General features: G+C 55.8%; 1 protein-coding gene across 1 annotated transcript; it reads right to left on the bottom strand.

Annotated features, from left to right (window-relative positions):
• Nucleotides 1–1171: 1171 nt before the first annotated feature.
• Nucleotides 1172–26837, bottom strand: LOC122153827 (IgGFc-binding protein-like). Its single transcript, XM_042797184.1, has 19 exons — nucleotides 25805–26837; nucleotides 25379–25713; nucleotides 24535–25105; nucleotides 22948–23549; nucleotides 21921–22488; nucleotides 20640–21226; nucleotides 19374–19941; nucleotides 18515–18714; nucleotides 17840–17981; nucleotides 16953–17284; nucleotides 14833–15406; nucleotides 13221–13819; nucleotides 10910–11474; nucleotides 9010–9611; nucleotides 7251–7776; nucleotides 5820–6022; nucleotides 4176–4550; nucleotides 2924–3208; nucleotides 1172–1346 (listed from the first exon to the last, which is right to left on the bottom strand). The coding sequence occupies exons 1-19, from the start codon at nucleotides 26820–26822 to the stop codon at nucleotides 1344–1346; spliced, it is 8655 nt and encodes a 2884-aa protein (XP_042653118.1). The 5' UTR covers nucleotides 26823–26837; the 3' UTR covers nucleotides 1172–1343.

Raw genomic sequence — 26837 nt, 5'->3', positions numbered from 1 at the left:
ATCCTCATGTCCCCCATGTCCCCAAATGTCCTCCATGTCCCCATGCCCCTCAATGTCCCCCATGTCCCCCCCATATCCCCACGTCCCCCAATGTCACCCCATGTCCCCATGCCCCTCAATGTCCCCAATGTCCCCCCCCTCACCCCATATCCTCCTGTCCCTCAACGTCCCCCCATATCCCCCTGTCCCCCCCCTCCATGTCCCCAGTGTCCCCGTGTCCCCGTGCTCACCGGGGTCCCATGGTGCCGCGCAGTGCCCACGGTGTGGCCAGAGCCATTTTTATCCCCAGGGAGGGGACAGGGCTGGGGACAGGCGGGGGGGGGGGGGGGGGGGGGGGATGGACCCCCCCAGGTGGCACCTCCCAGGGCCTCGGGCAGTTCCGCCTCTGCCCACACCGTCACTGGGGGGAACTGGGGTGGACTGTGGGCTCTTGAGGGGGGGAAGAGGAGGGGGGTGACGACACTGGGTGGCACTGGGATGGATTGGGAGGCACTGGGGGGGGGGGGGCACATGTGGGGAGAAATGGGGACACAGGAGGAGCAGGGATGTACTGGGAGGGATGGGAGGGATACACTGGGGTGAACTGGGATGCGCTGGGGTGGGGGGGCACATTTAGGAGGGGTGGGGGGCACGCGGGGGGGGGGGAATGGGATGCTCTGGGAAGGGGGTGCACAGCAGGGAGGCGGGGGGGATGCACTGGGAGGGACTGGGGGACACTGGGGACCCCAAGAACAACCTCCCCCCCCGCCCCTCCTCTTCCAGGCATCCGGGAGCCTCCTCCCCGCTCCCCGCCCCCCCCCCCCGTGGGACCCATGCATCCGGGTGCCCCCCCCCCCACACCCACACCCCCCCACACCCCCCCCCCCCGACCCGTGTCTGGGCACGGGGACAGGGCCGTGACGCAAAATATTGACCGAAACGGGTCAGGGGGGGCCAAGAACCGCCTGGGGCGCGTCAGGGCTGGCAGGGGACCCAGGCGTCCGGGAAACACCCCCCCGTGTCCCCCCCTCGGGGGACCCACGCATCCGGGACCCCCCCCACCCCCCCCAGGGCCCTCCCTTCCCTGTGACGCTCGCCCACGCTCTTCGCTTCCCCCCAAATCGCGCTGATTTCGTTGCAAAGCGACGGCTGGGTGCGGGTTTCAACAATTTATTTTTTTTTTGGGACACACACACACACACACACACACATGTAAAAAAACCTCAAATTTGGGGCTGGGGGAAGGGGGGGGGCGGGGAGGGGGAATGTCCCTTTTTTCATCGACGCTTCAGGTTGGCCACGATGACCCCAGTGATGAGGAGCGGTGTCCCATTGCCAGGCCTTTAAAATGTCGTTTTTCGGCATCACTGAGCCAAAAAAAAAAAAAAAAAAAAAAAAAAATAGAAAAGAAGACATTAATCCCCCTATTTTGAGGGCAAATCCCATTTTTGAGAGCTTTTCCCTGTTTTTTTTTTGTGGATTTCTCCATTCTTTTGCAGCTTTTCCTCCTTTTTTGTGCCTTTCCCTCCCTTTTTGCAGGTTTTCCCCCTTTTATTACAGGTTTTCTCCATTTTTTTTGCAGCTTTTCCCCCATTTTTTTTGCAACTTTTCACCCTTTTTTGCAGCCTCTACCCCTTTTTTGCAGCTTCCCCCCTTTTTGTGTGTTTCTCCCCCTTTTTTGCAGCTTTTCCCCTTTTTTTTGTGGTTCTCCCCCTTTTTTGCAGTTTTTCTCCCTTTTTTGCAACTTTTCCCCCTTTTTTTGTGGTTTTCCCCCTTTTTTTGCAGCCTTTCCCCCTTTTTTGCAGCCTTTCCCCCTTTTTTGCAGCTTTTCCCCCTTGTTTTGTGGTTTCCCCCCTTTTTGCAGCTTTTCCCTTGTTTTGTGGTTTTCCCCCCTTTTTGCAGTTTTCCCCCCTTTTTTTGTGGTTTTCTCCCCTTTTTTTGTGGATTATCTCCCTTTTTTTTTGCAACTTTTCCCCCTTTTTTGCAGCTTTTCCCCCTTTTTTGCAGCTTTTCCCCCTTTTTTGTAGCTTTTCCCCCTTATTTGTGCCTTTCCCCCATTTATTTGCAATTTTTTCCCATTTTTTGCAGTTTTCCCCCCTTTTTTTGTGGGTTCCCCCCCTTTTTTGCAGCCTTTCCCCCTTTTTTGCAGCTTTTCCCCTTTTTTTGGTGTGGTTTTCCCCCCTTTTTTTGTGGCTTTTTCCTCTTTTTTTGCAGCTTTTCTTCCTTCTCTGTGGCTTTTCCCCCCCTTTTTCCCACCTTCCCTCCACCCTTTTTTGTTTTTTTTCCCCCCTCTTTCTCCACACATGATGACAGCATCCAATGACGAACCCATCGGTTCCTTGCGGGTGATTTTGGGCCTGATTTGAGGGGAAAAAGGACTATTTTGGTTAACATGAAGGATGCCACCCGTGGAGGGCTTCTCTTGTGATACAGTGGCGGAAAAAAAGGTGATTTTGGTTAAAATCAAGAAATGGGACAATAGGTGAAAAACTCTTAGTGACAGTGGGATGAAGGTGGCGTCCGTGGGGGCTTTTCTTGCGTTAAATTGGTGGGGAAAAAAAGGTGATTTTAGTTAATCTGAAGGGAGGGGCTGAATGGCTGAAGATCTCTTGATGATGGTGGGAGGGAGGACAACCCCCGTGGGTGATTCCCTTGCGTGAAACGGTTGGAAAAAAGCCCAGTTTGGTCAAAACGAAGGAGCGGTTCAAGGCGTGGACATCTCTTGATGATGAAGACAACAAATGTGGGTGTTTTGAGTGAAATTGGGGGAGGGGGGGGAGCGCAATTTTGGTTAATAGGAGGGGATGGGACCAATGGATGGATGTTTCTTCCCGGTGGTGGCACCAAAGCCCACGGGGATGGAGCCATGACGGAGCTGGGACACGAAAAGAGATGAATCTCACCCAAAACAAGACCCCTGTTGTCACCTCCTGGGGACACTCACGTGGGAGAAGTCGATGGCTCTCCAGGCCTTGGCCAGCGCCGCCGCGTTGCCCACCAATTTCCCGTCGGGCCCTTGGAGGTCGTTGGCCGCGTTCCCGTCGTAGTTCCCGCAGAGCCCGCAGAGCTGCTTGCTCAGGTCCCGGCCCACCGTCACCGTCACCTCCCCGGCGGGGCTGAGGCCGACGATGAATTCGGGTTTTTGGGTGACCCAAATGGTGCCGCGGGTCTCGGTGACGGTCAACGCGCCGGAGAAGTCCACGGGGAGGGCAGCTGGGACGCCATTGACCTGGAGAAGACATCGACAGGGAGAGCATGGCTCCGCGCTTGGAAAGAAATTTAAAATGGGGGTGAAAAAAAGCCAGGAAACCAACTCATTTCTCCGCCACCAGCTTTCTCTGTAGTGGTGGAGCTCAAAACGGGGTGAAATCCCTCTGGTTTAGGTCTGGAGACACGGCATGACACGGGGAGGGGTACGTGGGGGCGTGGGGTGATCTCGTGGGGTTTGTTCCTGGGGGGTGGGAGGTGGGATGGGGACCTGGGCTCCCCCCATGGGGCTAAGGTGAAGGAGGGCATCCACGGGTGCTTCCTTTACACTAAATTACAGAAAAAAAAAAGGGCAATTTTGGTCAATATAAAGGGGTGAGCGGCTGCACGGAGCTCTCTTGGTGATGGTGGGATGGAGGACAACACCCGGGGGCGCTTCACTTGCACGGAATGGCTGGAAAAAAGCCCGGTTTGGTCAAAACGAAGGCGTGGATATCTCTGGACGATGGCGGAACGAAGAGCAGCACACAGGAACGCCTCCTTTGCAAGGAATTGAGGGGGAAAAGGGCGATTTTGGTTCAAAGGAAGGGATGGGCAAATACGAGGACATCTTCACGACAGCGCTGGGATGAAGGGTGGCACCTGCTCAAGCTTCTCTTGACTCCAAGCAGGGGGGAAAAAAAGCCCCTTTCACTCAAAGTGGAGGGTCGGGCAACTTCACGGGGAGTCGAAGGCAGCAGCGGGCCGAGAGGCGCCCCACGCGGGTGCTTCTTTTGCCGGAATTTGGCGGAAAAAAGGGGGTTTTGGGTCAAAACGAAGTGCTGGGCCAATGTGTGGACGTGAGGGTGGGGCGGAGGACAGCCCCTGCAGGTGCTTTGTTTGCACGATGCTGGCGAGGCGTTGCAAAATGGTGGGAAATCATGGATTTTGGTTACAATTAAAGGCAGGGAGGGGGCTTTGCCGGTGGCAGCAACGTGGGGGCGACCTACCCAGACCTTCCTGTCCTTCTTGATGGTGACGAAGGCGCGGGAGCTGAAGAGGTGAAGGGCTACCACAGCTGGTTGGTCCTGGTTCTCCCCCACATCAGCCAAGAGGCGGAACCAGGCGGAGTGCTGAGGGTCGCACAGGGTGGCCACCACGTAGATGCCGGTGGCCGTGGCGGTGCCGGTGGCCCCGTCGAAGGAGAGGAAGCGGGAGGCGGGAGCCAACGTGCAGCGACCCGGTTGCTCCACGCAGCCCCGGACGCCGTCTTTGAGGCCACACGCTTGGCCGAAGGGGCACCCGGCCCGGTGGCACTGCACGCCACCGGCCGCCTGGCACGTGCAGCTCTCGCTGCAGTCAGCGGAGAGGATGGTCTCGGCGATCTGCGGGGCAGGGACACTCAATAAAGAGAGGATTCCCCTTGCAAAGCTTGCAAAAATGGGGAAAAAAACGCTGAGTGCAAAGCATGTTCCCCTTGCAAAGGTGCAGGAAGTTAAAGGAATGCTGCGTGCAACCCGTGGCCTCCTTGCAAGGATGGAAAATGCGCACAGAAAGGTTGAGTGTAACGGGGTTTGCTCTTGCAAAAACTGCAGGGGGTCAAGAAATGCTGCGTGCAACCCACTGCCTCTTTGCAAAGATTGCAAAAATGGGGAAAAAACATGGAGTGCAAAGGGGTTTCACCTTGCAAATGTGCAGGAGGTAAAGAAACGCTGTGTGCAAGCCACATCCTCCTTGCAAGGATGGCAAATGTGCACAAAAATGTTGCATGCAGAAGGGTTTGCTCTTGCAAAAACTGTAGGAGGTAAAGAAATGCCACGTGCAACCCTCCGCCTCTGCAAGGACTGGGAATGTGTGCAGAAATGCTGCGTGGAGTGGATTTTGCTTTTGCAAAAGCTGTAGGAGGTAAAGATGCTATGTGCAACCCACTGCCTCCTTGCAAACATTGAAAAAATGGGGAAGAAACACAGCGTGCAAAGCGTTTTCCCCTTGCAAAGGTGCAGGAGGTTAAAGAAATGCTGTGTGCAACCTGCATCCTCCTTGCAAAGATTGCAAAAATGGGGAAAAAACACTGAGTGCAAAGGGGTTTCACCTTGCAAATGTGCAGAAGGTAAAGAAACGCTGCGTGCAACCCACGTCCTCCTTGCAAGGACTGGGAATGTGTGCAGAAATGCTGCGTGGAGTGGATTTTGCTTTTGCAAAAACTGTAGGAGGTGAAGACGCTATGTGCAACTTGTGGCCTCGTTGCAAAGATTGAAAAAATGGGGAAAAAACATGCTGTGCAAAGGGTTTACACCTTGCAAAGGTGCAGGAGGTAAAGAAATGCTGCTTGCAACCCACGTCCTCCCTGCAAGGATGGCAAATGTGCACAGAAATGTTGCATGCAATGGGGTTTGCTCTTGCAAAAACTGTAGGAGGCAAAGAAACTCTGTGTGCAACCTGTGGCCTCCGTGTAAAGATTGCAAAAACGGGGAAGAAACACGATGTGCAAAGGGTTTTCACCTTGCAAAGGTGCAGGGGGAAAGAAACGCCGCGTGCAGCCTGCCGTCTCCTTGCAAGGACGGCAAATGCGCACAGAAATGCTGCGGGCCATGGGGTTTGCTCTTGCAAAAGCTGTCGGAGGCGCTCGTTTTGCAAGGCCGCTCGCCACAAACCTTGAAGTAGCGGCCGCGGTGCAGGCACCCGCAGGCCTCGGCCGGGACGCACTCGTCGCCGTCGAAGAAGAAGCCGTCGTCGCACTGGCAGCCCTCGAAGCATTTGTGGGTGCAGGGGGTGATGGCGGAGAGGCTGGCGCAAGTGTGGTCGCAGCTGCGGGTGCAGAGCTCGTAGTGGCTGTTGGGGGGGCAGGCGAGGGCTGCTGGCGGGGGGAAGCGGGAAGAAAAGCACCGGCGTTATTATTTGCTCTTCAATTTCCTCCTTTATCCCCCCTGGGGAGGGGGAAACAAAAGCGGCACTTTGCAGTTGCACAATATTTACGCTTTGCAACAGCGCTGCATGCAGAGCGCTTCGCTCGGCCAAAAAAAAAAAATAAATAAAAATCCTTCCCTTCCAAAATGCCCGCAGCGGCTTTCCCCGGCCAAAAAAAATCCCCCTCAGCAAAAAAAAAAAAAAAAGAAAAAAAATTCCTCCCTTCCAAAACGCCCGCAGCGGCTTTCCCCTTGCAAAGCAAACCCAAATTTTGCATGCAACGGCCTTCCGCCTCGCCCACATTGGCACGGCTAATCGGCCGCTGGTTGCGACTGCTTCCCCCCCCTTGCAGGGATTTAAAACTGGCTCCATGCAGCTCCTTTCCCCTCGCAAAAAAAAAAAAAAAGCTGCATGCAATCGCTGCCCGCCCTGCAACCTTTGCAAATGAAGAGCATCTGCAGGCAAACACTTCCTCCTTGCAGAAATGCAACCCCGCTTCATGCAACTGCTGTCCTTCTTGCAACCTTTGCAAAACCATCGGCCGCATGCAACTGCTTCCCCCTTGTAGAAACTCATCCCTGCTGCATGCAACCATTGTGCTTCTTGCAGAAAGGAAACCCCGCTGCATGCAACAGCTTTCCTTCCTGCAACCTTTGCAAAACTAAAGATCAGCTGCATGCAACCACTTCCCTCTTGCAGAAACTCAACCCTGCTGAAATGCAACCTCTTTCCTTCTTGCAACCTTTGCAAAACTGCAACCCTGCTGCATGCAACTGATTCTCCCTTGCAGAACCGCAACCCTGCTGCATGCAACTACTGCCCCACTTGCAACCTCTGCAAAACCAAAGATCAGCTGCATGCAACCGCTTCCCTCTTGCAGAAACTCAACCCCACTGGAGGCAGGCACTTGCCTCTTGCAGAACCTCAACCCTGCTGCACGCAACCACTGCCCTTCTTACAACCTTTGCAAAACTAAAGATCAGCTGCGTGCAACCGCTTCCCTCTTGCAGAAACTCAACCCTGCTTCATGCAACCTCTTTCCTTCTTGCAACCTTTGCAAAACTGCAACCCTGCTGCATGCAACCGCTTGCCCCTTGCAGAACCGCAACCCAACTGCATGCAAACACGCAACCTTCCCCTCTTTCCCCCCCCCCCCTCCTGAATTTGGGGGGACTCACGGCAGCTGGCCGCCTCCCGCCACTCCTGCAGCCTCCCTCCGGCCGCTTGACACGCCGTGGCGTAAGCCTGCAACCCACGGCAGAGCCCGGCGGCCCCCGGGCGGCCGCAGCGCTCCCGTGCGCACCCCGCCACGTGCTCGCGGGGGGGCAGCACCCCGTGGCACCCGGCGAAGGGCCCCGTCGCCTCCGCCAGCACCTCGCAGGGCTCCGGCTGTTCGGAGGGTGAGCAAACGGGAGGGGGAGCGTGGGGGGAGTCGTGGGTGCAAGTCGGGGTGAGGGTGCCCCAGGCCGCCCCTAAATCTGGGGGGGCGGCGGCGTCGTTGGCGGCGTCGCCGTCAAAGCTGCCGCAGAGGCCGCGGGGGCGGCGGTGGAAAGGCGAAGGGAGGGTGAGCACCGCGTAGGAGACGCCATCGTAGAGGAGCTTGAGGCCCCCCCGGACTTGGAGAACCCGGTGGGGACCCTCCTGGGCCACCGTCAGGGCCCCCTGGGCCAGCGTCAGCGGGAGGAGGTGCTGCTCGCCGTCCACCTGCGGGGAGGGAGGGAGGGAAGGGGGAAAAGGGTGAGAAAGCCAAGTGGGATCGGCGCCCCGACGGCAGGTTTGCAACCCCAAATAGGGGGTTTGCAAATCCAGCTCTGCAGCCCGAAGCGGGGCTTGCACTGAAAAACAGAGATTGGACCCCAAAGCGGGGCTTGCATGGCTGGATTTGCATCCAAGTGTCAGGTCTGCACCCCAAATAGGGGTTTGCAAATCCAGCTCTGCACCCTGAAGCGGGGCTTGCACTGAAAAACGGAGATTGGACCCCAAAGCGGGGCTTGCATGGCTGGATTTGCACCCAAATGTCAGCTTTACACCCCAAATAGGGGTTTGCAAATCCAGCTCTGCACCCTGAAGCAGGGTTTGCACCCCAAAACCAGAGATTGCACCCCAAAGCGGGGCTTGCATGGCTGGATTTGCACACCAACATTAGGTTTGCAACCTGAAGTGGGGCTGGCACAGTCTGATGTGCACCCCAACAGCAGGTTTGCACCCCAAAGCAGGGCTTGCATGGCTGGATTTGCACTCAAGTGTCAGGTTTGCACCCCAAATAGGGTTTTGCAAATACAGCTCTGCACCCTGAAGCGGGGCTCACACCAAAAAACCAGAGATTGCACCCCAAAGCAGGGCTTGCATGGCTGTATTTGCACCCCCATGTCAGATTTGCACCCCAAACTGCGTTTGCAAATCCAGCTCTGCACCCTGAAGCAGAGCTTGCACACCAAAACCAGAGGTTGGCCCCCAAAGCGGGGCTTGCATGGCTGGATTTGCACCTCAATGTCAGGTTAGCAACTTGAAGTGGGGCTGGCACAGCCTGATGTGCACCCCAACAGCAGGTTTGCACCCCGAAGCAGAATTTGCATGTCCAGCTTTCAACCTCAATGTCAGGTTTGCAACCTGAAATGGGGTTTGCAAATCCAGCTCTGTGCCCCAAAGCAGGTCTTGCATGGCTGGATTTGCACCCCCATGTCAGATTTTCACCCCAAGCGGGGTTTGCAAATCCAGCTCTGCACCCTGAAGTGGGGTTTGCACCGAAAACGAAAGATCAGCCCCCACAGCAGGGCTTGCATATCTGTATTTGCACCCCAGATCAAGGTTTGCACCCCGAAGTGGGGCTTGCAAAGCCTGCTCTGCACCCCGAAGCAGGGTTTGCACCCCGGAGCCGGGTTTGCATGCAAGGCCTCGCGGCCCCGACAGCCATTTTTTTGCAGGGGCGCCACTCACCGTCACCTCCCAGGCCGTGCCCCTGGCCATGGCGACGGTGACGCCGTGCACGGTGACCAGCAGCCGCCGGATGAGCGGCTCCTCCTCGCCGCTCTCCTTCTCCACCTCCACGGCGAAAGGCACCAGCGGGTCCTCGGGGCCGGCGGCCTCGACGGCCGCCAGCGTGTAGCTGCAGCTCCCGGCAAAGCGCAGCAGGTGCCCGTCGAAGGTGCGGTAGGTGGCCGCGCCCAGCACCTCGCAGCGCCCGCACTCGCGGGGGTAGCAGCCCTGCACCCCGTCCTGCACCGTGCACTCCTCGCCTGCCGTGCAACCCCCCGGCTGGCACTCCACCGCCCCGGGCCCTTTGCAAGTGCAAAGCTCGGTGCACCGCGGGCAGGAGTAAAACGTCTCGCCCGCCTTGTAGTAGCGGCCCTGGTGCAAGCAGCCGCACTGGGCCAAGGGGACGCAGCGGTCGCCGCTCTGCAGGAAGCCGGCGTCGCAGAAGCAGCCTTCGGTGCAGGGAGCGTTTTTCTCGCATTCCTCCATTTCCGTTTCGCCGTGGCACGTGGCCGGGCAGGCCGGGCCGCAGAGCTCGTAGTGCTGGTTCGGGGGGCAGACGAGACCTTTTTGGGGAAGGGGGAGAGACAAATCAGCAGGGGTGATGTTTGCATCAGCCAAAACCTTTGTGCGTGGAAGCCCGAAACCCCCTCCCCGTGCAAAATAGCCTCTGCGCATGAAAACCCCTTATGCAAACCAGCCGTTGCATGTGCAATCCCCAAATGATTCACCCGTGCAATCCCCAAATGATCCGCCCGTGCAATCCCCAAATGAGTCACCTGTGCAATTCCCAAATGATTCGCTTGTGCAATCCCCAAAGGATTCGCCCATGCAATCCCCAAATGATTAGCAAGCCCCAAACCCTCTGTGCAAACCAGGAAACCTTCGTGCTTGCAAGCCCAACCCCCCGTGGGTGCAAGCCCCAAACCCCTCATGAAGCCTTTGCTGCGTGCAAGGCTCGAGTGATTCATGCAAACCTGACAGCCGTCGTGCGTGCAAACCCCAAACTACTTGTGCGTGCAAGTCCCAAAACCTCAGTGCAAACCAGAAAGCCTTTGCCTGTGCAAGCCCCAAGCCCTTTGTGCAAACAGGAAAGTCTTCACGCATGCAAGAACCAAATAATTCGTGCAGGCAAGCCCCAAACCCTTTGTGCAAAGCAGAAAGCCTGCGTGGGTGCAAGCCCGTCATGCACATGAGCCCCACACTCTTCGTGCATGCAAGCTCAACCTCAACTGTGCAAACTAGAAAGCCTTCCTGCATGCAATTCCCAAGCCCTTTGTGTATGTGCAAGCCCCCAACTCTTTGTGCAGGCTAGAAAGCCTGTGTGGGTGCAAGCCCTTCATGCATGCAAGCTCCAAGCCCTTTGTGCAAGCTAGAAAGTCTTCCTGAGTGCAAGCCCTTCATGAACACCAGCCCCAAACTCTGCCTGCATGCAAGACCAACTGCAACCATGCAAACTGAGAAGTCTTCATGCATGCAAACCCCAAATAATTAGTGCATGCAAGCCTCAAACCCTTTGTGCAAACCAGAAAGCCTGCATGGGTGCAAGCCTTTCATGCATGCAAGCTCTAAGCCCTTCGTGCAAGCTAGAAAGCCTGCGTGGGTGCAAGCCCACCATGCATGCAAGCTCTAAATCCTTCATGCATGCAAGCCCCAAACTCTTTGTGCAATCTCCAAAGCCTGTGCAGGTGCAAGCCCTTCATGCATGCAAGCTCCAGGACCTTTGTGCAACTGCAAAAGCAAGCCCCCGCCCCTCAACGCAAGCAAAAAAAAGCATTTTTGAGCGCAAACCCAACCACCTCCATGCCTGCAACCCCACCCCGAACACCACCCACCCCCTCACCCCCCCCCCCGCTCCACGTACTGCAGAAGGTGGCGGTGCGCCACTGCCGGATGCGGATGCCCTGGCTCTGGCAGGCGGTGACGTAGGCGCTGATGGAGTGGCAGACGGTTTCTTGATGCCCCTTGTAGAGGCAGGTGTCGAAGAGACAATCGTTGAAGTAGGGGGTCGGGTCGATGCTGCCGTGGCAGGCGGCGAAGGGTCCCTGCTTCTTCACCAGGAGCCCGCAGTGCTTGTCGCCCCGGTAGGCGCGTTTCTCCGCTTCCGTGCAAACGTTGCAATTCTCCGTGCAACCGGCCCAGCAACCGGGGACGTCGGCCACCTTCCAGGAATCGGCAAACTGGATTTCGTCGGCAGCCGGCTGCCCGTTGCGCAAGTTGAGGTCGTCCTGGGGGTCGCCGTCGGCGTTGCCGCACAGGCCGCAGACGGCCCGCGAGTAGGTGTTGGGGAGGATGACCCTGGCGTAGCTGTGCCAGTCGAAGGTGACAATGACCTCGAAGTCGGTCTTGATGAAGCCGTGGACGCCGCTCCGGTAGGCGTGGAGCTTTTTGCCGTGGTCGTAGGGCAGATCCACCAGGATCCCGTTGACCTGGAAGGACGTGGCGCCACTTTTGAAGCCCACCGAGATGCCACTCAAAGATTTTGAAGGCCAAGAGGCCACTCAAGCAACTTTGAAGCCCCCCCAAGATGCCCCACAACAAGCTTGCAGCAAAACCATTGGCCATACAACCTTGAAATCCACCCAGATGCCAAGCAACAACCTTGCGAACCGACCAGGCCCACCTGAGCAGCACACAATGAGCTTGCAATCCAGCAGGGCACCAGGCAACCACCTTGCAACCCAACCCAATGTCACGCAATGACCTTGCAACCTGGCCAGACGTCATACAACAACCTTGCAAACCAGCCAAATGTCATGTAACGACCTTGCAACCCAGCATAATGTCACGCAACCACCTTGCAACCCAGCCAAATGTCATACAACAACCTTGCAAACCAGCTGAGCACCATGCAACGACCTTGCAACCTGGCCAGACGTCATACAATTACCTTGCAAACCAGCCAAATGTCATGTAATGACCTTGCAAGCCAACCCAATGTCATGCAATGACATTGCAACCCACCCAGAGGCCTTGCAGTGGGTTTGCAACAGCAGGGCACCATGCAATGACCCTGCAACCCAGCCAAATGTCATGTAGCAACCTTGCAACCCAACCCAAAGTCATATACTGACCTTGGAACCAACCAAGGGACCTTGAAATGGGTTTGCAACAGCAGGGCAACATGCAATGACCTTGCAACCCAGTGATCATGCAACGATCTTGCAAACCAGCTGAGCACCATGCAATGACCTTGCAACCCACCCAGGGGCCTTGCAATGGGTTTGCAACAGCAGGGCACCATGGAACGACCTTGCAACACAGCCAGATGTCATACAATGACCTTGCAAACCATCCAAGCACCATGAAACAGTGTTTCAAACCAGCTGAGCACCATGCAATGACCTTGCAACCTGGCAAAATGTCATGTAATGACTTTACAACCCAACCAAATGTCATGCAATGACCTTGCAACCCACCCAGGGGCCTTGCAATGGGTTTGCAACAGCAGGGCACCATGCAATGACCTTGCAACCTGGCCAATGTCACACAACCACCTTGCAACTCAGCCAAATGTCATACAACGACATTGCAAGCCAGCCGAGCACCATGCAACGACCCTGCAACCCACCCAAATGTCATGTAGTGACCTTGCAACCCAACCAAATGCCACTTAAAGACCTTGCAACCCACCCAGGGGCCTTGCTATGGGTTTGCAACAGCTGGGCACGATGCAACGACCTTGCAACACAGCCAAATGTCATGCAACCACCTTGCAAACCAGCTGAGCATCATGCAATGACCTTGCAACCCCACCAGATGTCATGCAATGACCTTGCAACCCAAACAAATGTCACATAATGACTTTGCAACCCACCCGGAGGCCTTGCAATGGGTTTGCAACAGCAGGGCACCATGCAATGACCTTGCAACCCAGCCAAGCACCATGCAACGACCTTGCGACTCAGCCAAACGTCATGTAACGACCTTGCAACCCAACCCGATGTCATGCAATGACCTTGCAGCCCAACCAAATGCCACTTAATGACCTTGCAACCCACCCAGGGGCCTTGCAATGGGTTTGCAGCAGCAGGGCACCATGCAACACCCTTGCAACCCAACCCGCTGCCACGCAATGACCTTGCAACCCGCCAAAACACCTCACAAAGACCTGGCAGCCCACCCAGATGCCTTGCAATGACCTCGCAGCTCCCCGGCGCCTGCTTCTCCCCTACCTTGAGCTTCTCGGGGTGCTCCTGGCTGAGGCTGAGGGTCACGTTGTAGACTTTTAAGGTGACCTCCTTAGTGTAGGAGACCACGCGGCTGCCGCGGTTGTTGTTCTCCACGGTGACGGTGAAGGGGACGAGCGTGGGGTCATCCGAGCAGAGGGCGGCCAACTGGTAGACGCAGGTGCCCATGAAATCGAAGCGGCGCCCGTCGAAAGTGGTGTAATGGGGGTCGCCGGTGGCCACGCAGACGGCGCGGCTCTTGGCCACGCACCGCCGCACGCCCTTCACCGTGGCGCACCGCTCGCCCCGCTTGCAGCCAGCTTCCTTGCACACCACCATGCCCAAATCCGGGGCGCACCTGCAGCGAGCCTGGCAGGTCTCGTCGGCCCAAAACTCCTCACCGGGCTTGTAGTAGCGACCGTCGTGGGTGCAGCCGCAGCTGGCCACCGCCACGCACTGGCCGCCGCTGAGGACGTAGCCCTCGTTGCAAGCGCAGGTCTCCACGCAAGGCTGGCTGCAGGAGGCCGGCGCGTCCCGGTTGCTGCACGTGGCCGGGCAGGCGTTGCCGCAAGCTTCGTAGTGGCTGTTTTCGGGGCAAGGTAACGCTGCCGGAGGGCGGGGGTGGGGGGTGGGGGGTGTGAAAAATGGGACAATTAGAGGCGGGGAGGCTGCAGCAACGTCACGTGAGCATTGCAAAGAGTTCGCGTGGCGAGCAGTTTGCACGCGGCGCCCCGCGGAGGGATATTGCACCCTGGGCGTGCCCCCGAGCGCTTGGCATGCAACACCCTGCGGAGGGGTATTGCACCGCGTGCCTGCACTGGGCGCTTTGCACGTGCTGCCCTGTGGAGGGATATTGCACCTTGTGCGTGCACTGAGCACTTTGCACGCACCGCTCCAGGGAGGGACATTGCACCGCATGCCTGCATCGAGCGCTTTGCACGTGCTGCCCCGTGGAGGGATATTGCACCCTGTGCATGCACCGAGCGCTTTGCACACACTGCTCCAGGGAGGGATGTTGCACCACGTGACTGCACTGAGTGCTTTGCACGTGCTGCCCCGCAGAGGGATATTGCACCCTGTGCGTGCCCCCGAGCGCTTGGCATGCAACACCCCATGGAGGAGTATTGCACCGTGTGCCTGCACCGAGTGCTTTGCACGTGATGCCCCGTGCAGGGATATTGCACCCTGTGAGTGCACCAAGAACTTTGCACGCGCTGTCCCGCCGTGGGATATTGCACCGTGTGCGTGCACTGAGTGCTTTGCACATGCCTCCCCGCGGAGCGATATTGCACCGTGTGAGTGCGCTGAGCACTTTGCATGTGCTGCCCTGCGGAGGGATATTGCACCATGTGACTGCACCAAGTGCTTTGCATGCGCCTTCCCGCAGAGGGATATTGCACCGCGTGCCATTACCAAGCACTTTGCACACATCATCATGCAGAGGGATATTGCATCGTGTGCATGCACCTAATGCTTTTTTTGCATGCAGCATCCCCTCTGCAAATAACCCCGAGCGCTTTCCCATGCATCCCCCCCGTGCTCAATATTCCCTTGGTTTTTTTTTTTTTGCAAAAAACCCCCCCCAGCACATCGCCCGAGCAGGAAACCCATTGCTTACGGCACCCCGACGGCGTCCGCCAGTCGTGCACCACCGCCCCGTGCTTCTTGCAGGTGGTTGCATACGCCTCCAGCACCTGGCAGAGGATTTTCTTTGCCCCGGCGCTCATGCACACGTCGTAGAGGCAGCTGCGGTAGAACTCCCGAGGCTTCACGACGTCGTGGCAAGCCTTGAAGGGCCCCTGGAAGGTTTTTTTGAGCAGACCACAGTACTGGTTGCCCCCGTAGAGCTCCTTTTTCTCCTCCTCACACACCGGGCAGTCACCTTCACAATAATCCCAGCAAAATGGGTCATCGTCTTCAGGGATTTTCCAGCCGCCGGCCCAGGCCACCACAGCAGCGACGTCGGTGCCATGCTGGGGGACGTCGTCCTCGGGCTTGAGGTTGAAATTGCCACAGAGGCCGCACGTGTGCTTGTAGTAGCTGCTAGGGAGGTCAATTTGCAGGTGCCAGATCCAGTCGTAGGTCACGCGGAGCCCGAAATCCGTCTCCAGCACGGCGCTGAGCCCGCTCTGCGTGAGCTGCACCCTCCCGGCCTCCAGGCTCACCGGCAGCAGCGTCACCACGCCGTTCACCTGCGGGCGGGGAACACCGGAGGTGAGCGCCGTGCGTGCGATTGCCTCGCTGCGGCCTGTGCCTGCCCCCACGGCGGTGTGCAGTCACCCTGCAGTGCTGTGCAAGGGCTTGTAGCACCATGCAAGGGCTTGTAGCACTGTGCAAGGGCTTGCAGCACTGTGCAAAGGCTTGCTGCACTGTGCAAAGGCTTGCTGCACTATGCAATTGCCTTGCAGTGCTCTGCAAGGGCTTGTAGCACTGTGCAAGGGCTTGTAGCACAGTGAAAGGGCTTTGAGCACCATGCAATCACCTTGCAGTGCCGTGCAAGGCTTGTAACACCGTGCAAGGGCTTGTAGCACTGTGCAAGGGCTTGCTGCACTGTGCAATCGCCTTGCAGTGGTGTGCAAGGGCTTGCAGCACCATGCAAGGGCTTGTAGCACTGTGCAAGGGCTTGTAGCATAGTGGAAGGGCTTGTAGCACTGTGCAATCCCCTTGCAGTGGCGCACAAGGGCTTGCAGCACCATGCAATCGCCTTGCAGCGCCGTGCAAGGCTTGTAGCACAGTGCAAGGGATTGTGGCACTGTGCAAAGGCTTGCAGCACTGTGCAAGGGCTTACAGCACCGTGCAATCACCCTGCAGTCACGTGTGAGGGCTTGCAGAACCGTGCAAGGCCTTGCAGCACCGTGCAAGGGCTTGTAGCATTGTGCAAGGTTTTGTAGTATTGTGCAAGGGCTTGTAGCATTGTGCAATCGCCTTACAGAGGTGTGCAAGGGTTGTAGCACCATGCAAGGGCTGGCAGCATCATGCAATCACCTTGCAGTGCTGTGCAAGATCTTGCAGTGCTGTGCAACGGCTTGTAGCATCATGCAATTGCCTTGCAGTGGCGTGCAAGGGCTTGCAGCAGCGTGCAATTGCTTGAAGCCCCGTGCAATCGCTTTGCAGCGGCACGCAAGGCCTCTGCAGTCGCCCACCGCAGCTTGCAGTTCCTGCCGGGGTGTTTCTGCAACAGGCAGCCACCACCATGGCAGGCGACCGCGTGCGGTGGCGTGCAACGCCCCGCTGCAGCGCACGGTGGCTGCACTGCCCCGTTAGAGCGTGCGACCAACCGCCGCCAGCTCCGTGCCATCCTGGCAACATCCAAACGTGGGGCCAACCCTCAATCAGCGGCCGCTGAGATGCTCCGGGCATCCAAAATTCCTCCTTTTTTTTTTGCCATCTCTGCCTCGGTCAGGCTTTGCTTTTGCCTCACCCGACTCGCCTGTGCTGGCTGCCACTGCAAACCTCCCGGGGAGGGGTGTCCCACCCGCTTTGAGGTTTCTTGCAGACCTGCTGGAGCCACCTTTGGTGCTTTTGGATTCCCTAAGGGTCAAAAAAAAACCCTCAGCAGATCCCCGGTGGAGCCCAAAGTTTCAAAAAACCCCCATTCCCCTTGGAGGGCTTGAGCCGAAAATAACAGTGGCCCTGACGGAGGAGGAACATGGTGGGCCAAAAAGGAGGTAGGGAAGAGGTGGGCGAAAAAAGACTCGGGGGAAAAGCCAATTTTCCCGCCGTTTTCGGCCAACTCACCCTGACTTTGCCCACTTCCCTCCGGCGGATGGAGATGCGTTGGCCGTAGACCTCGATGGTGGCCAAGCTGACGTAGGAGACGGATTTCACGCCGCCGCGGAGGTCGTTCTTGCCTTCCACCTTGAAGGGCACCAGCGCGGTGTCGTTCCCACAGGATTCGGCCATGGTGTAAGTGCAGGTGCCTTGGAAGTCGAAATTAAGCCCGTCGAAGGTTTTGTAGTGAGGGTCCCCCCAAGCCCAGCAGGTGGAAACCTGCGATGGGACGCATTTAGCTTGTCTGCCTTTCATCTCGCACCTCTCCTTGGGCCGGCACCGAAGGGCTTTGCAGGGATCTGGAAGGAAACGAAACCGTGGGAGCAACGTGGGGAGATGTCGTGGTGAGGGGCCGCCATGCAAACCAAAGGTCCTCGGCGGGTGCTGAGGTCCCACCAAGCATCTTCTGCTCCCCGCCGGGCTTGGGCAGGAGTTCGGCAGCTCCAAGACGTAAATCAGAGCACAACAATCCGTCGCCAAACCCCAATTCCCTCTTTTCTGCTAGCTTTTTTCCCCCCTTGTTCCTTGGAAAAAAAGTGTCGAGATTAGATCCATCCTTCAAGGTGCCAGCATGGTTAAAACAAGACCCGCGAGCGAATGCAACGCCAAGGGGCGGCTTTTTTTGAAGCGTTTTGCTCCTCCAAAATTCTCCCACCACATCCCTGGAGCCTCTTAGGGTTGGAGACGGGACCTGTGGCCTCATCTTGCCGTAGGGTTTGCACCTCAGCCTGCACCTCTAAATTAAACACCCACCCCCCACCCCGGGTCTGCTCTGGCTCCGAGATCCTCCCTTTTATTTATTTATTTGTTTGTTTGTTTGTTTTTTCCACTCAAGCAACCCCAATTTTCCTTACTTTGATTGATGCAACCCAAGGCCCCATCCCGGACTTCACAGGTTTCATCGTCGGTGCAGCTGTGGCTGCTGCAAGTCAAGCCCTCGCCGGGGACGCACGTGCAACGCTGCTGGCAGTTCTCCTTCAGGACCGACTTGTGGGGCTGCAGGGCGAGAGGTGGAAAAGTGTGGTGATGAGAAGAGCAGGCTGCGCTACGCAGGAACGCATAAAAATACGTAGAAGGGGAGGGGAAAAAAAAAATCATATATTCAGGTCTACTGGAGAGAATAAGCGGCTTTGCAAAATGCAAAATTGCTGAGGAATTGATAGCTTTTGTTGCAAGGAAAAAAAAAAATGCAAAAAACCCCCATCCCTTCACCCTCTTCCATCTCCTCTGAAGGAAAAATATTATTATTTAGAGCTTTCAGCTGCCGAAAGCACTGCTCCTCTCTGAGTATCCACAGCCGTGCTAGCACCTTTATGCCAAGTGATAAAAGAGATGGAAATGTCCTAATTTTCTTCACAGAACCACTCGACAGATGGAAGATTCTGAGGTGTTTTTTTTTTTTTTTCCTCCAAGGTGCTTCGGGCTGTGCACACGCCACCTTTGGAGCAACGTGCTGGCGAGGCGGGTGGAAGGAAAATGTTATTAACCCCCACACACACACCCCCATCCAAAACTCAGGAAGTGACCACCTTGTAATATTTCCCGTCCACAAAGCATCCGCATTTGTCCCGGGGAACGCAGTTTTCCCCGTCAAAGGTGTACCCGTTCTCGCAGCGGCAGCCTTCGACGCAGGTTTTAGGGCATTTGGAGGCATCGACAAGCCCCGTGCAACTGTGGACGCAGAGGTTGGTGCAGAGGGAGTAGCTGCTGTTGGCCGGGCAGCGGAGGGCTGGAAGGAAAAAGACGAGAAGCCCAAGCTTGAACATTGGGTGGAAGAGCGGTGCCAACCCAGAGTTGCACCCCAGGGAGACGGCAGAGCCCAAACATTGACAAAAATACGACACGTTGGCGCTTGGTGTTGGGGACGAGTGGGAAAAGCCAATGCAAGAACCAACCAGGTGAAGTTTTCTCAAGGTTGGAACGTCCCATTTGCCCCCAGCGTCCATGAAGCTTCACCCCGTTGGCGCTTGCGTTGGTTTTTCCTGTTTTCAGCCCATACCAACAAAACAGCACCTGTTTGGTGCCCAGACTGCCAATGAAAATCCGCTGGCTTGGCACCTGCGTTGGATTCTCCTCCTTGCCCAAAACACGGATGAAAACACTCCCGGTTGGTGCTTGCGGTGGCTTTTCTCATCCCCAGCGCCAATGGAAATGCTCTCCCTCGCGGTGGCTTTCCCCGGGTGAAATTATTTTCACGCCACCATTGTCCTCCCCAACCCAACAGAACCACTTGCGTCGCCTCATGCATCGAGGGCAGCCAGCACAGACACCCAGCCCCAGCGTCCTTTAGAAATAAATTGTGAAGCCCCACGTATTTTTCAATTCATCCCAACGAGATGCGATTTCCTGCCTGTGGAGGAAGTTTCCCACCCGTGAGCCCCAACTTACGGCAGAAGGACGGTTTCCTCCAAGCCCCGATGATGACGCCGGCCTCTTGGCACGCGGTGGCGTAGCTCTGGATGCTCTGGCAGAGGACATGGGTGTCGCCTTCAGCGAGGCAGAGGTCATGGAGGCAGGCTTCGAAATACAGAGCGGGGTTGATGACGTGGTGGCAGGAGTCGAAGGGGCCCTTGGAGACCTTGAGGATGCCGCAGTAGTTGGGTTTTTGGAGGATGACCTTCTTCTTCTCCTTGCAGATGGGGCAGTCGGCCTCGGGGCAGTCATCACTGCACGACCCACCCGGCATTTTCCAGGCAGAGCCAAAGGCCAGGGCGTTGGCAGCCCGTTGGCCACCAGGGAGGAGGAAATCGTCGTTGCGTTCCCCGTTGTAGTTGCCGCAGAGCCCGCAGAGGTGGCCCCGGTAGCTCTGAGGGACTGTGACCATCACGTGGTGGAGGAGGTCATAGTGTACGACGAGGCCGAAGTCAGTCTGAAGCAGGACGCCCAGCCCGTGTTGGAGCACCTGGACCTGCCCCTTCTTCAGGATGACTGGGAGGTGGTGGGATACGTAATCCACCTGGGACAGGGAGAGAAAAATCCTCCGGTGAGCCTCAAAGGACGCTACCAGGAGAAGGCTATGGAGGAAGGAGCAAAAAACATTGGGGGAAACACCTTCCAACCAATCTTTTAATGAATTTTTAAGCTCCCCCTTTGAAACTGGCAGACAAATCAGGGATGAGAATGGCTTCGTCTTGGAGATAGGGGTGAGGCATCCCCTCCGTCAAGTAAAAACAGGTTTGGGGCTCCCACGCTCACACCTGGAAAGAGGTGGCCCACGAAACACGGCCTTACAGTGGCCATGCAGCTTCACGCCAGGGTCAACGCGAGCCTGTGGACTTTGACACCAGCATGCTTGCAACCAAAGAGAGCTACAGCTGTGCTTCACCCTCCACCACGACAGGTCCCTTCTTGCCTCACCCCAAGGTCAACAGGAGCCTGTAGACGGCGTCACCAAAATGTTTGCACTCAGAGGTGGATCACAAAGCACAGACTTACCATCATGGTTGGTTCCCTCTCTTGCCTCGTTTCAAGGCCAACATGAACCCATAGACTTTGAAGCCAACATGTTGCACCCTAAAAGAGGTGGACCACCACGTGTGGATCTACTGCAGCTGTGTCCCTCCGGCCTCATGGCCAAGTCCACATGAGCCCGTAGACTTTGTCCCCAGCACGTTTGTCCCCAGAAAGAGGTGGAGCACAAAATAACAGCCTTACCATGACAACTCCTCTCTTGCTTCGTGTCAAGGTCACCGTGAACCCGTAGACTTCAACGGACAATGCTTGGATGCCGGAGACCTTCCTCTTCTGCCGGGGTTCCTTCTCGATTTTCACAATAAATGGTTTGACGTTGTCCCCAGAGCAGGTCTCGGTGAGAATGTAGGAGCAGGTGCCCGGGATGTTGAAGGCCATCCCATCAAAGGATAAATAGCTGCGGTCGCCTGTGGCCATGCAGGCCCTAGGCATCACAGGTTGGCATTGGAAGACACCATCGATGACTTTGCCTTCGCTGCCTTCGGGGCAAGAAATTTTTTGGCAGGCCACGGTGCCGCCAGCCTGGCACTGGCATTCCTCCTGCTTGGTGGGATAGAAGGTCTCCCCTGCCTTGTAGTAGAAGTCCTGTTTGAGGCACCCGCACTGCGACATGGGGACGCACTCGTCGCCGCTGAGCACGAAGCCTTTGTTGCACACGCAGCCCTCCCTGCACTGCTGTGAGCATTTTATTGGGGTGTAGATGCTGCTGCAGATGTGGCTGCAGCTCTGGGAGCAGATCTCGTAGTGGCTGTTTGCAGGACACGAAATACCTGCCACAAGACAAGGAGATTCGTTAGGAGCAAGGAAATTACAGGCCGGATCCTGCAATTTTCCTGCAATTAGGGACACGGTGCCTGGTGACGAGGTTCACCAGTTGGTTATTTTTTTTTTACCCAAATGCTTCATGGTTCAACCTCTTCTCTTCCCCACTGTGGACATGATGAGGGAAGGGGTGTCCATAAGGGACATTTCAACACTTCTGAGGTGGCGATTTTAGGCCCCTGAATTACCTGGTTTTCCCCATTATCATAGAGGAAACATTCCCTCAAGCAACAGAATCGCTCCCACGTTGGGTCCCCAGTCAACATCCAGGTCTGGTCACTCTCCCCTAATTTAGGTAGTTTTGGTGCATCTCATGTGATTTGCCCTCTAAGTGATGCAGACAATTAGCCCTCACTCATGTTTTAGCCAATGCAAAGAAATTGGTGCTTATTGGGGCTAAATTCTTCAATCCGTCATAGACGGATGAGACATCTTGTTCCCCGGAAGGCTTTGTTTCTGGGCATTGGCTGTAAACAGAGATGATGGGACCAGCCCGGACGTTGGACAGGATAAAGAACCACTGAGTGAGATGATTCCCACCTCTGGTTTGTCCCCACATGGGTTTGGCCCAGGATTGGGGTTCCCTTTGATGCTCGTGACCCCTCACGAAGCAAAAAACCCCCTCCAATTAGCCCAACTCACTGCAGAAATTGTTCGTCCTCCATCTCCCGATGATCACACCAGCGGCCTGGCAGGCAGAGGCGTAGCGGGTGATGATTGGGCATATCACCCCCTCCCGGTCCGGGAAGAGGCAAAATTCATGCACGCAGCTTTGGAAGTATTTGCTGGCATCCACATGATGATGGCAAGCTCCGAAGGGTCCATCCACTTGCAGCATGATCCCACAAGCCATCTTTGAGGCCTTCTGGTGCTGCAGAGCCGCCTCCATGGCAGGACATTCCGCCTTTGACAGCTCCACGCAACCCGGGACGTCCATCACCTTCCAGCTGTGCCCCAAGGTGTCTGGGTTTGCTGTCACTTGGCCGTTCTTCATCATCATCTCATCGCCTGCATTCCCGTTGAAGTTCCCACAGAGGCCACACAGTGTGTTTGCGTAAGTTCTGGGCACTGTGACAGTGACTTGGCTTTGCCAGTCATAGGTGACAGTGAGGCCAAAGTCGGTCTCTACCACCGCTTCCTGCCCACCTCTGTAGATGAAGATCTTCCTATCTCCACCATGATATGGTAGATTAGCCAACTGATCATTGATCTGGGGACAAAAGCAAAGGAAAAAACCCAACATTTTTATCCAACAGTAAAGGCAAATTGTGTTTTCACACCACCTGCAACTTGATCTCCAGCCAAAGCACCCAAATTATGTAGACGAAGACTTTTGAGATTTAATCATCTGCCCCAAATATAGATGCCCACCAACTTAGAGGGGAACAGTGCCTGAGGCTCCACAGCCTATACCACGCACCAATCTTCTGCTTCAGGTGGTGATCCTTATATTTAGGCAGTTAAATATTATCTTGATTAACGTGGGACAGACCTGGTATCTTTGGACCTCAGCTGCGTGGTTGGAGACAAATACTCAGCATTACCCAATACAGAAAAAAACCTACAGAGGAGTGCAGGTGGAAGAGAATAAATGGGCCAAGGAGGTTGGGGTGAGGAGCAGAAAGTGAAGAACATAGAGATTAGATAAAGAAACATTTGCTAAACTCACCATGATTTTGTTGGGGTGTTCCTGGCTGATTACAATGTTTTTGCCGTAGACTTTGACCATCACAAGAGCGATGGAGGACAGACGTTCATTGTCATGGCGCCCGTTTTGCACCAGCACCTGGAAGTCCACCAGATCTTTTCTCTTCTTGCACAACCCAGCCAACTGGTACATGCACGTGCCCTGGAAGATGAACTTCCCACCATCGAAGCTCTCGTAGTGGGTGGCACCAACCGCCGCACAGGTCCCGTAGGCCTTGGGATAACAACCCTGGATGCCGTCCTCCACCCGGCACTCTTCCCCGGCATGGCAGCTGGTCCACTGGCATATGGCCCTTTGGTGGTCCTCATCGCAGACGCAGCGTTTGGTGCAGGTGCTGTCGCCCCAGAACTCCTCGTGGAGGCCGTGAAGGCGGCCCTCGAAGACGCAGCCACACTCATCCTGGGGGACGCACTTGTTGGCATCGAGCACGAAGCCCTCGTGGCACTGGCAGGTCTCCACGCAGGCCGAGGCATCGCAGTCAGTGGGCATCGCGGCGGTGTTGCAGGTGGTGGGGCAGGCAGTGCCACACGCGGTGTAATTGCTGTTCTTCGGGCAGGAGAGAGCTGGTAAAGAGACAGGACACCATGGTCACGGTGGGATGGGACACCATGGTCACGGTGGGATGGGACGCTGTGGTGATGGTGGGATGGGACACCGTGGTCACGGTGGGATGGGACACTGTAGTCACGGTGGGATGGGGCACCGTGGTCACGGTGGGATGGGATGCCATGGTGACAGTGGGATGGGACACCGTGGTCACAGTGGGATGGGACGCCATGGTCATGGTGGACATGATGCTCCTTGACCGTAAGAAAGTGCAGCAAAGTGGTAAGAAAACTTTCATGGGCTTTCTAGATCTTCTGCACGGACCTTCTGGATGTACTTTCTGGAGTCTGCATGGACTTCCTGGACTATCCACATGGACTTTTGGGAGTCTCCGTGGACTCACCGGACCTTCCACATGCACATGATTCTGGAGCCTGCATGGACTTTCAGGCGAGACTTTTCAGTCTCAAAGGATGTTCTGGACCTTCCGAATGGACTTTCAGGACTTTCAGCAGAGAATTTTGGGAGTCTGCACAGATTTGATGGACTTTCTGCTTGGAATTCTGGGACTTGGACTTTCTGGAGTTTCTACCTAGACTTTCTGCTTGGACTTTTGGGACTTGGACTTTCTGGAGTTTCTACACAGACTTTCTGCATGGACTTTCCGGACTTTCTACACAGGCTTTCTAAAGTCTCCATGGAGTCTGCATGGACCTTTCTGCTTGGACTTACTGCAATAACCTTTTCCAGACCTTGCTTGGGATCCACAGCCCTTTTGGGCCTGCCTTTGTGCAGCCTAATTCAATACAACCCGGCCTCACCTGGCTAGGGAGATGAAGAGCGCAAAGGAGAATCAAACCTCGCTGTTGATGCAATTTCCATTTAATTCCTATTTTCTGCTCATTCCCATCCCATCACCCCTTAATTACACGCACCGTAATTAAAGTCACAGCGCCCTGCCCACCCAACAGGAGGATTTTCTGCCAACCAGGAGCTACTCACGACAACGTGCCAGTGTCCTCCAGTCAGAAATGGTGATTCCCTCCTCCTGGCAGTCATCTGCGTAGGCTTTGAGCGCTTTGCATAGCATGACGTGGACCCCGTCGTTCACACAGAGATCATAGATGCAGTTTTTCAGGTAGATGTCAGGGTTGATGGTGGCGTGGCAGCGCTCAAAGGGCCCTGGGTGTTGGGTGAGCAACCCGCACGACGTCTCCCCCTTGTATTTCGCCTCCTCACCCCATTGGCAACGTCCACAGTCGCCGTTGCAGGTGTCCCAGCAATGATGGCTCTCGTTGGCCACCTTCCAGCTCCGGCCCAGCTCCACAGCGTTCTCCGCCAGGTTGCCATCAGACATGAAGGAATCATCCTGGGGGTTGCCGTTGCTGTTGCCACACAACCCACACACTTTGCCGGAGAGCGTACTGGGGAGCTTCACCACCACGTGGTTGTCCCAGTCGTAGAAGATCTTCAGCCTGAAGTCGGTTTGAATCAGCACGGACTTACCCCGCTGCTGCAGGCGGAGTTTCCCTTGGGCAAGGGAAATGGGGAGGTGGGAGCGATGGTTGTTTACCTGGAAGAGAAAAAAAAAAAAAAAACAAAAAAACCAAAAACAAAACATGAAAACCAAACAAATAATATCAAGCATTGGGCAAAAAATTGAGGTTTTTAGCTTAGAGATGTCTTCTTGCAAGAGATGACCGTGCAGTAGCATCACCGACTCGTGTGTGGCAAATTATAGAAGTGTTTAGGCTGGAAAAGTCCCTTAAGATCATCATTAATTGTGTTATTCCAATTAAATATCGTAACATTGCTTTGGATTTTATAATTATTTTCTTTTGCATACCCTCACGATCCCGTTCTCGGCCCTGACCACAGTGATAGTGATGTCGTAGACACGGATGATCAGGGAGCCAATGCAGGAGACTTTTTGGTTAGCCCTGTGTTCGTTTTTGGCCTCGACTCTGAAGACAGGCAGGGTCGAATCGGAATCACAGGTCTTGGTCAAGGTGTAGGTGCACGTGCCCATGAAATCAAAGGTTTTCCCATCAAAGGTTTTGTAGTGGGGATCGCCGGAGACCCAGCAGGTTGAGAAGGTTTCTTGCATGCATGCGGGTTGCTCATCTGACCCCCTGCAGTTGTCCTTGCATCCCAGGTCTTCACAGGAAAGCAGATTAGAAGCTGGTGAAAAAGGGAAAAAAACCCCATGAACGGCGACCATGGAGAAGACCCCGCCTTCGGCAAGGTGCAACCACGTGTTGGCCCTACTTACGTGTGGCACAAAGACCGGCGAAGCCATAACCGACATAATATCGGAAGCCAAAGACCAGGAGCCCGAAGGGCGAATGCTCGTGCTCAATGGTCTGGATTTCTGCTGGTTGGTTCATGGTGATGGGGGCCCAGGAGAAGTCTGTGCCGGGAATCGCTTGCCAAGCTATGGTTCCCTCCACCTTCTGGTTGAGGGTGATGGTGCTGGTGTCCGCATTACGGGAGATGAGGCTCATGTAGTTGTCATAGCCAGACGGACTACTGACTCGGTAGGACGTGCAGTAGGCAGAGACGGGTGGGATGTTGAGTAGGAAGGGGTCTTTGCCCTTCAGGTTCTTCTTGGCACCGGTGAAGAAGAAAACCACCTGAATCGCAGCCGACGAGCTCAGGTGAAGAGGCAAATTGGCACTCATCTCGAACTTGTGGACCCCCTCGGCCTCAATGTCTTCAGTCGCAGCCGAATTACCCCTGTTGTAGGTCAGGGAGGCTTTTGTGTCTGCCACAACATAGACAAAGTCAATGTTCGTCTGCAAGGGGATGGGCGGGACAATGTAGGTTTTCCCCCACGCGCTGACAGGCAGAAGCTGCTCAACCACATAATCGCAACCTGCGTTCACCTTCACACAGCTGTGTCCACTGAAGACCGCCACGTTGTTGTCCGATACGATCTTAGTGCCGGACAAATCATCTCTGCTTTGCAGTTGGAAGCTGTGGTAGGGGTCCAAGAAGACGCGGAGGGTGGACCCAGGGAAGTAATGCCTCCCTCCGTAATAAAACTTGCCCAAGACCTTGATGGAAACGGTGGCCGGTGACTTCCCGGCCACGACAACAAACTCCTTCAAGTAGTCGTGGTTGATGTCCTCTGGAGTCACCACGTAATATTTGTTGCCCAACTTATCCACAGGCAAAACGGTGGTGGCACCCGCAGTGTGACGTTTGGAGCTGATGAAGACCACGGAGATCTCCTCGGTGGACTGAATCAAGACGGCTTTATCCGAAATCTGGCTGCCGACAAGTTCCATGTCGCCTGGGATCTC

The sequence above is a fragment of the Tyto alba genome, unplaced genomic scaffold (assembly GCF_018691265.1).
Source record: "Tyto alba isolate M040663 unplaced genomic scaffold, T.alba_DEE_v4.0 Super-Scaffold_24, whole genome shotgun sequence".
Taxonomy (NCBI): Eukaryota; Metazoa; Chordata; class Aves; order Strigiformes; family Tytonidae; genus Tyto; species Tyto alba.
This window is presented reverse-complemented; position numbering and strand designations above follow the sequence as displayed.

Excerpts from the sequence above, each read along its gene's own strand:
- LOC122153827 (XM_042797184.1), bottom strand. The coding sequence starts at position 26,822 with ATGGAACTTGTCGGCAGCCAGATTTCGGATAAAGCCGTCTTGATTCAG. Across the intron at positions 25,106-25,378 it reads CCGAGAACGGGATCGTGAGG|GTAAACAACCATCGCTCCCA; the intron begins GTATGCAAAAGA and ends TTTCTCTTCCAG. Across the intron at positions 4,551-5,819 it reads ACCGCGGCCGCTACTTCAAG|ATCGCCGAGACCATCCTCTC; the intron begins GTTTGTGGCGAG and ends CCTGCCCCGCAG.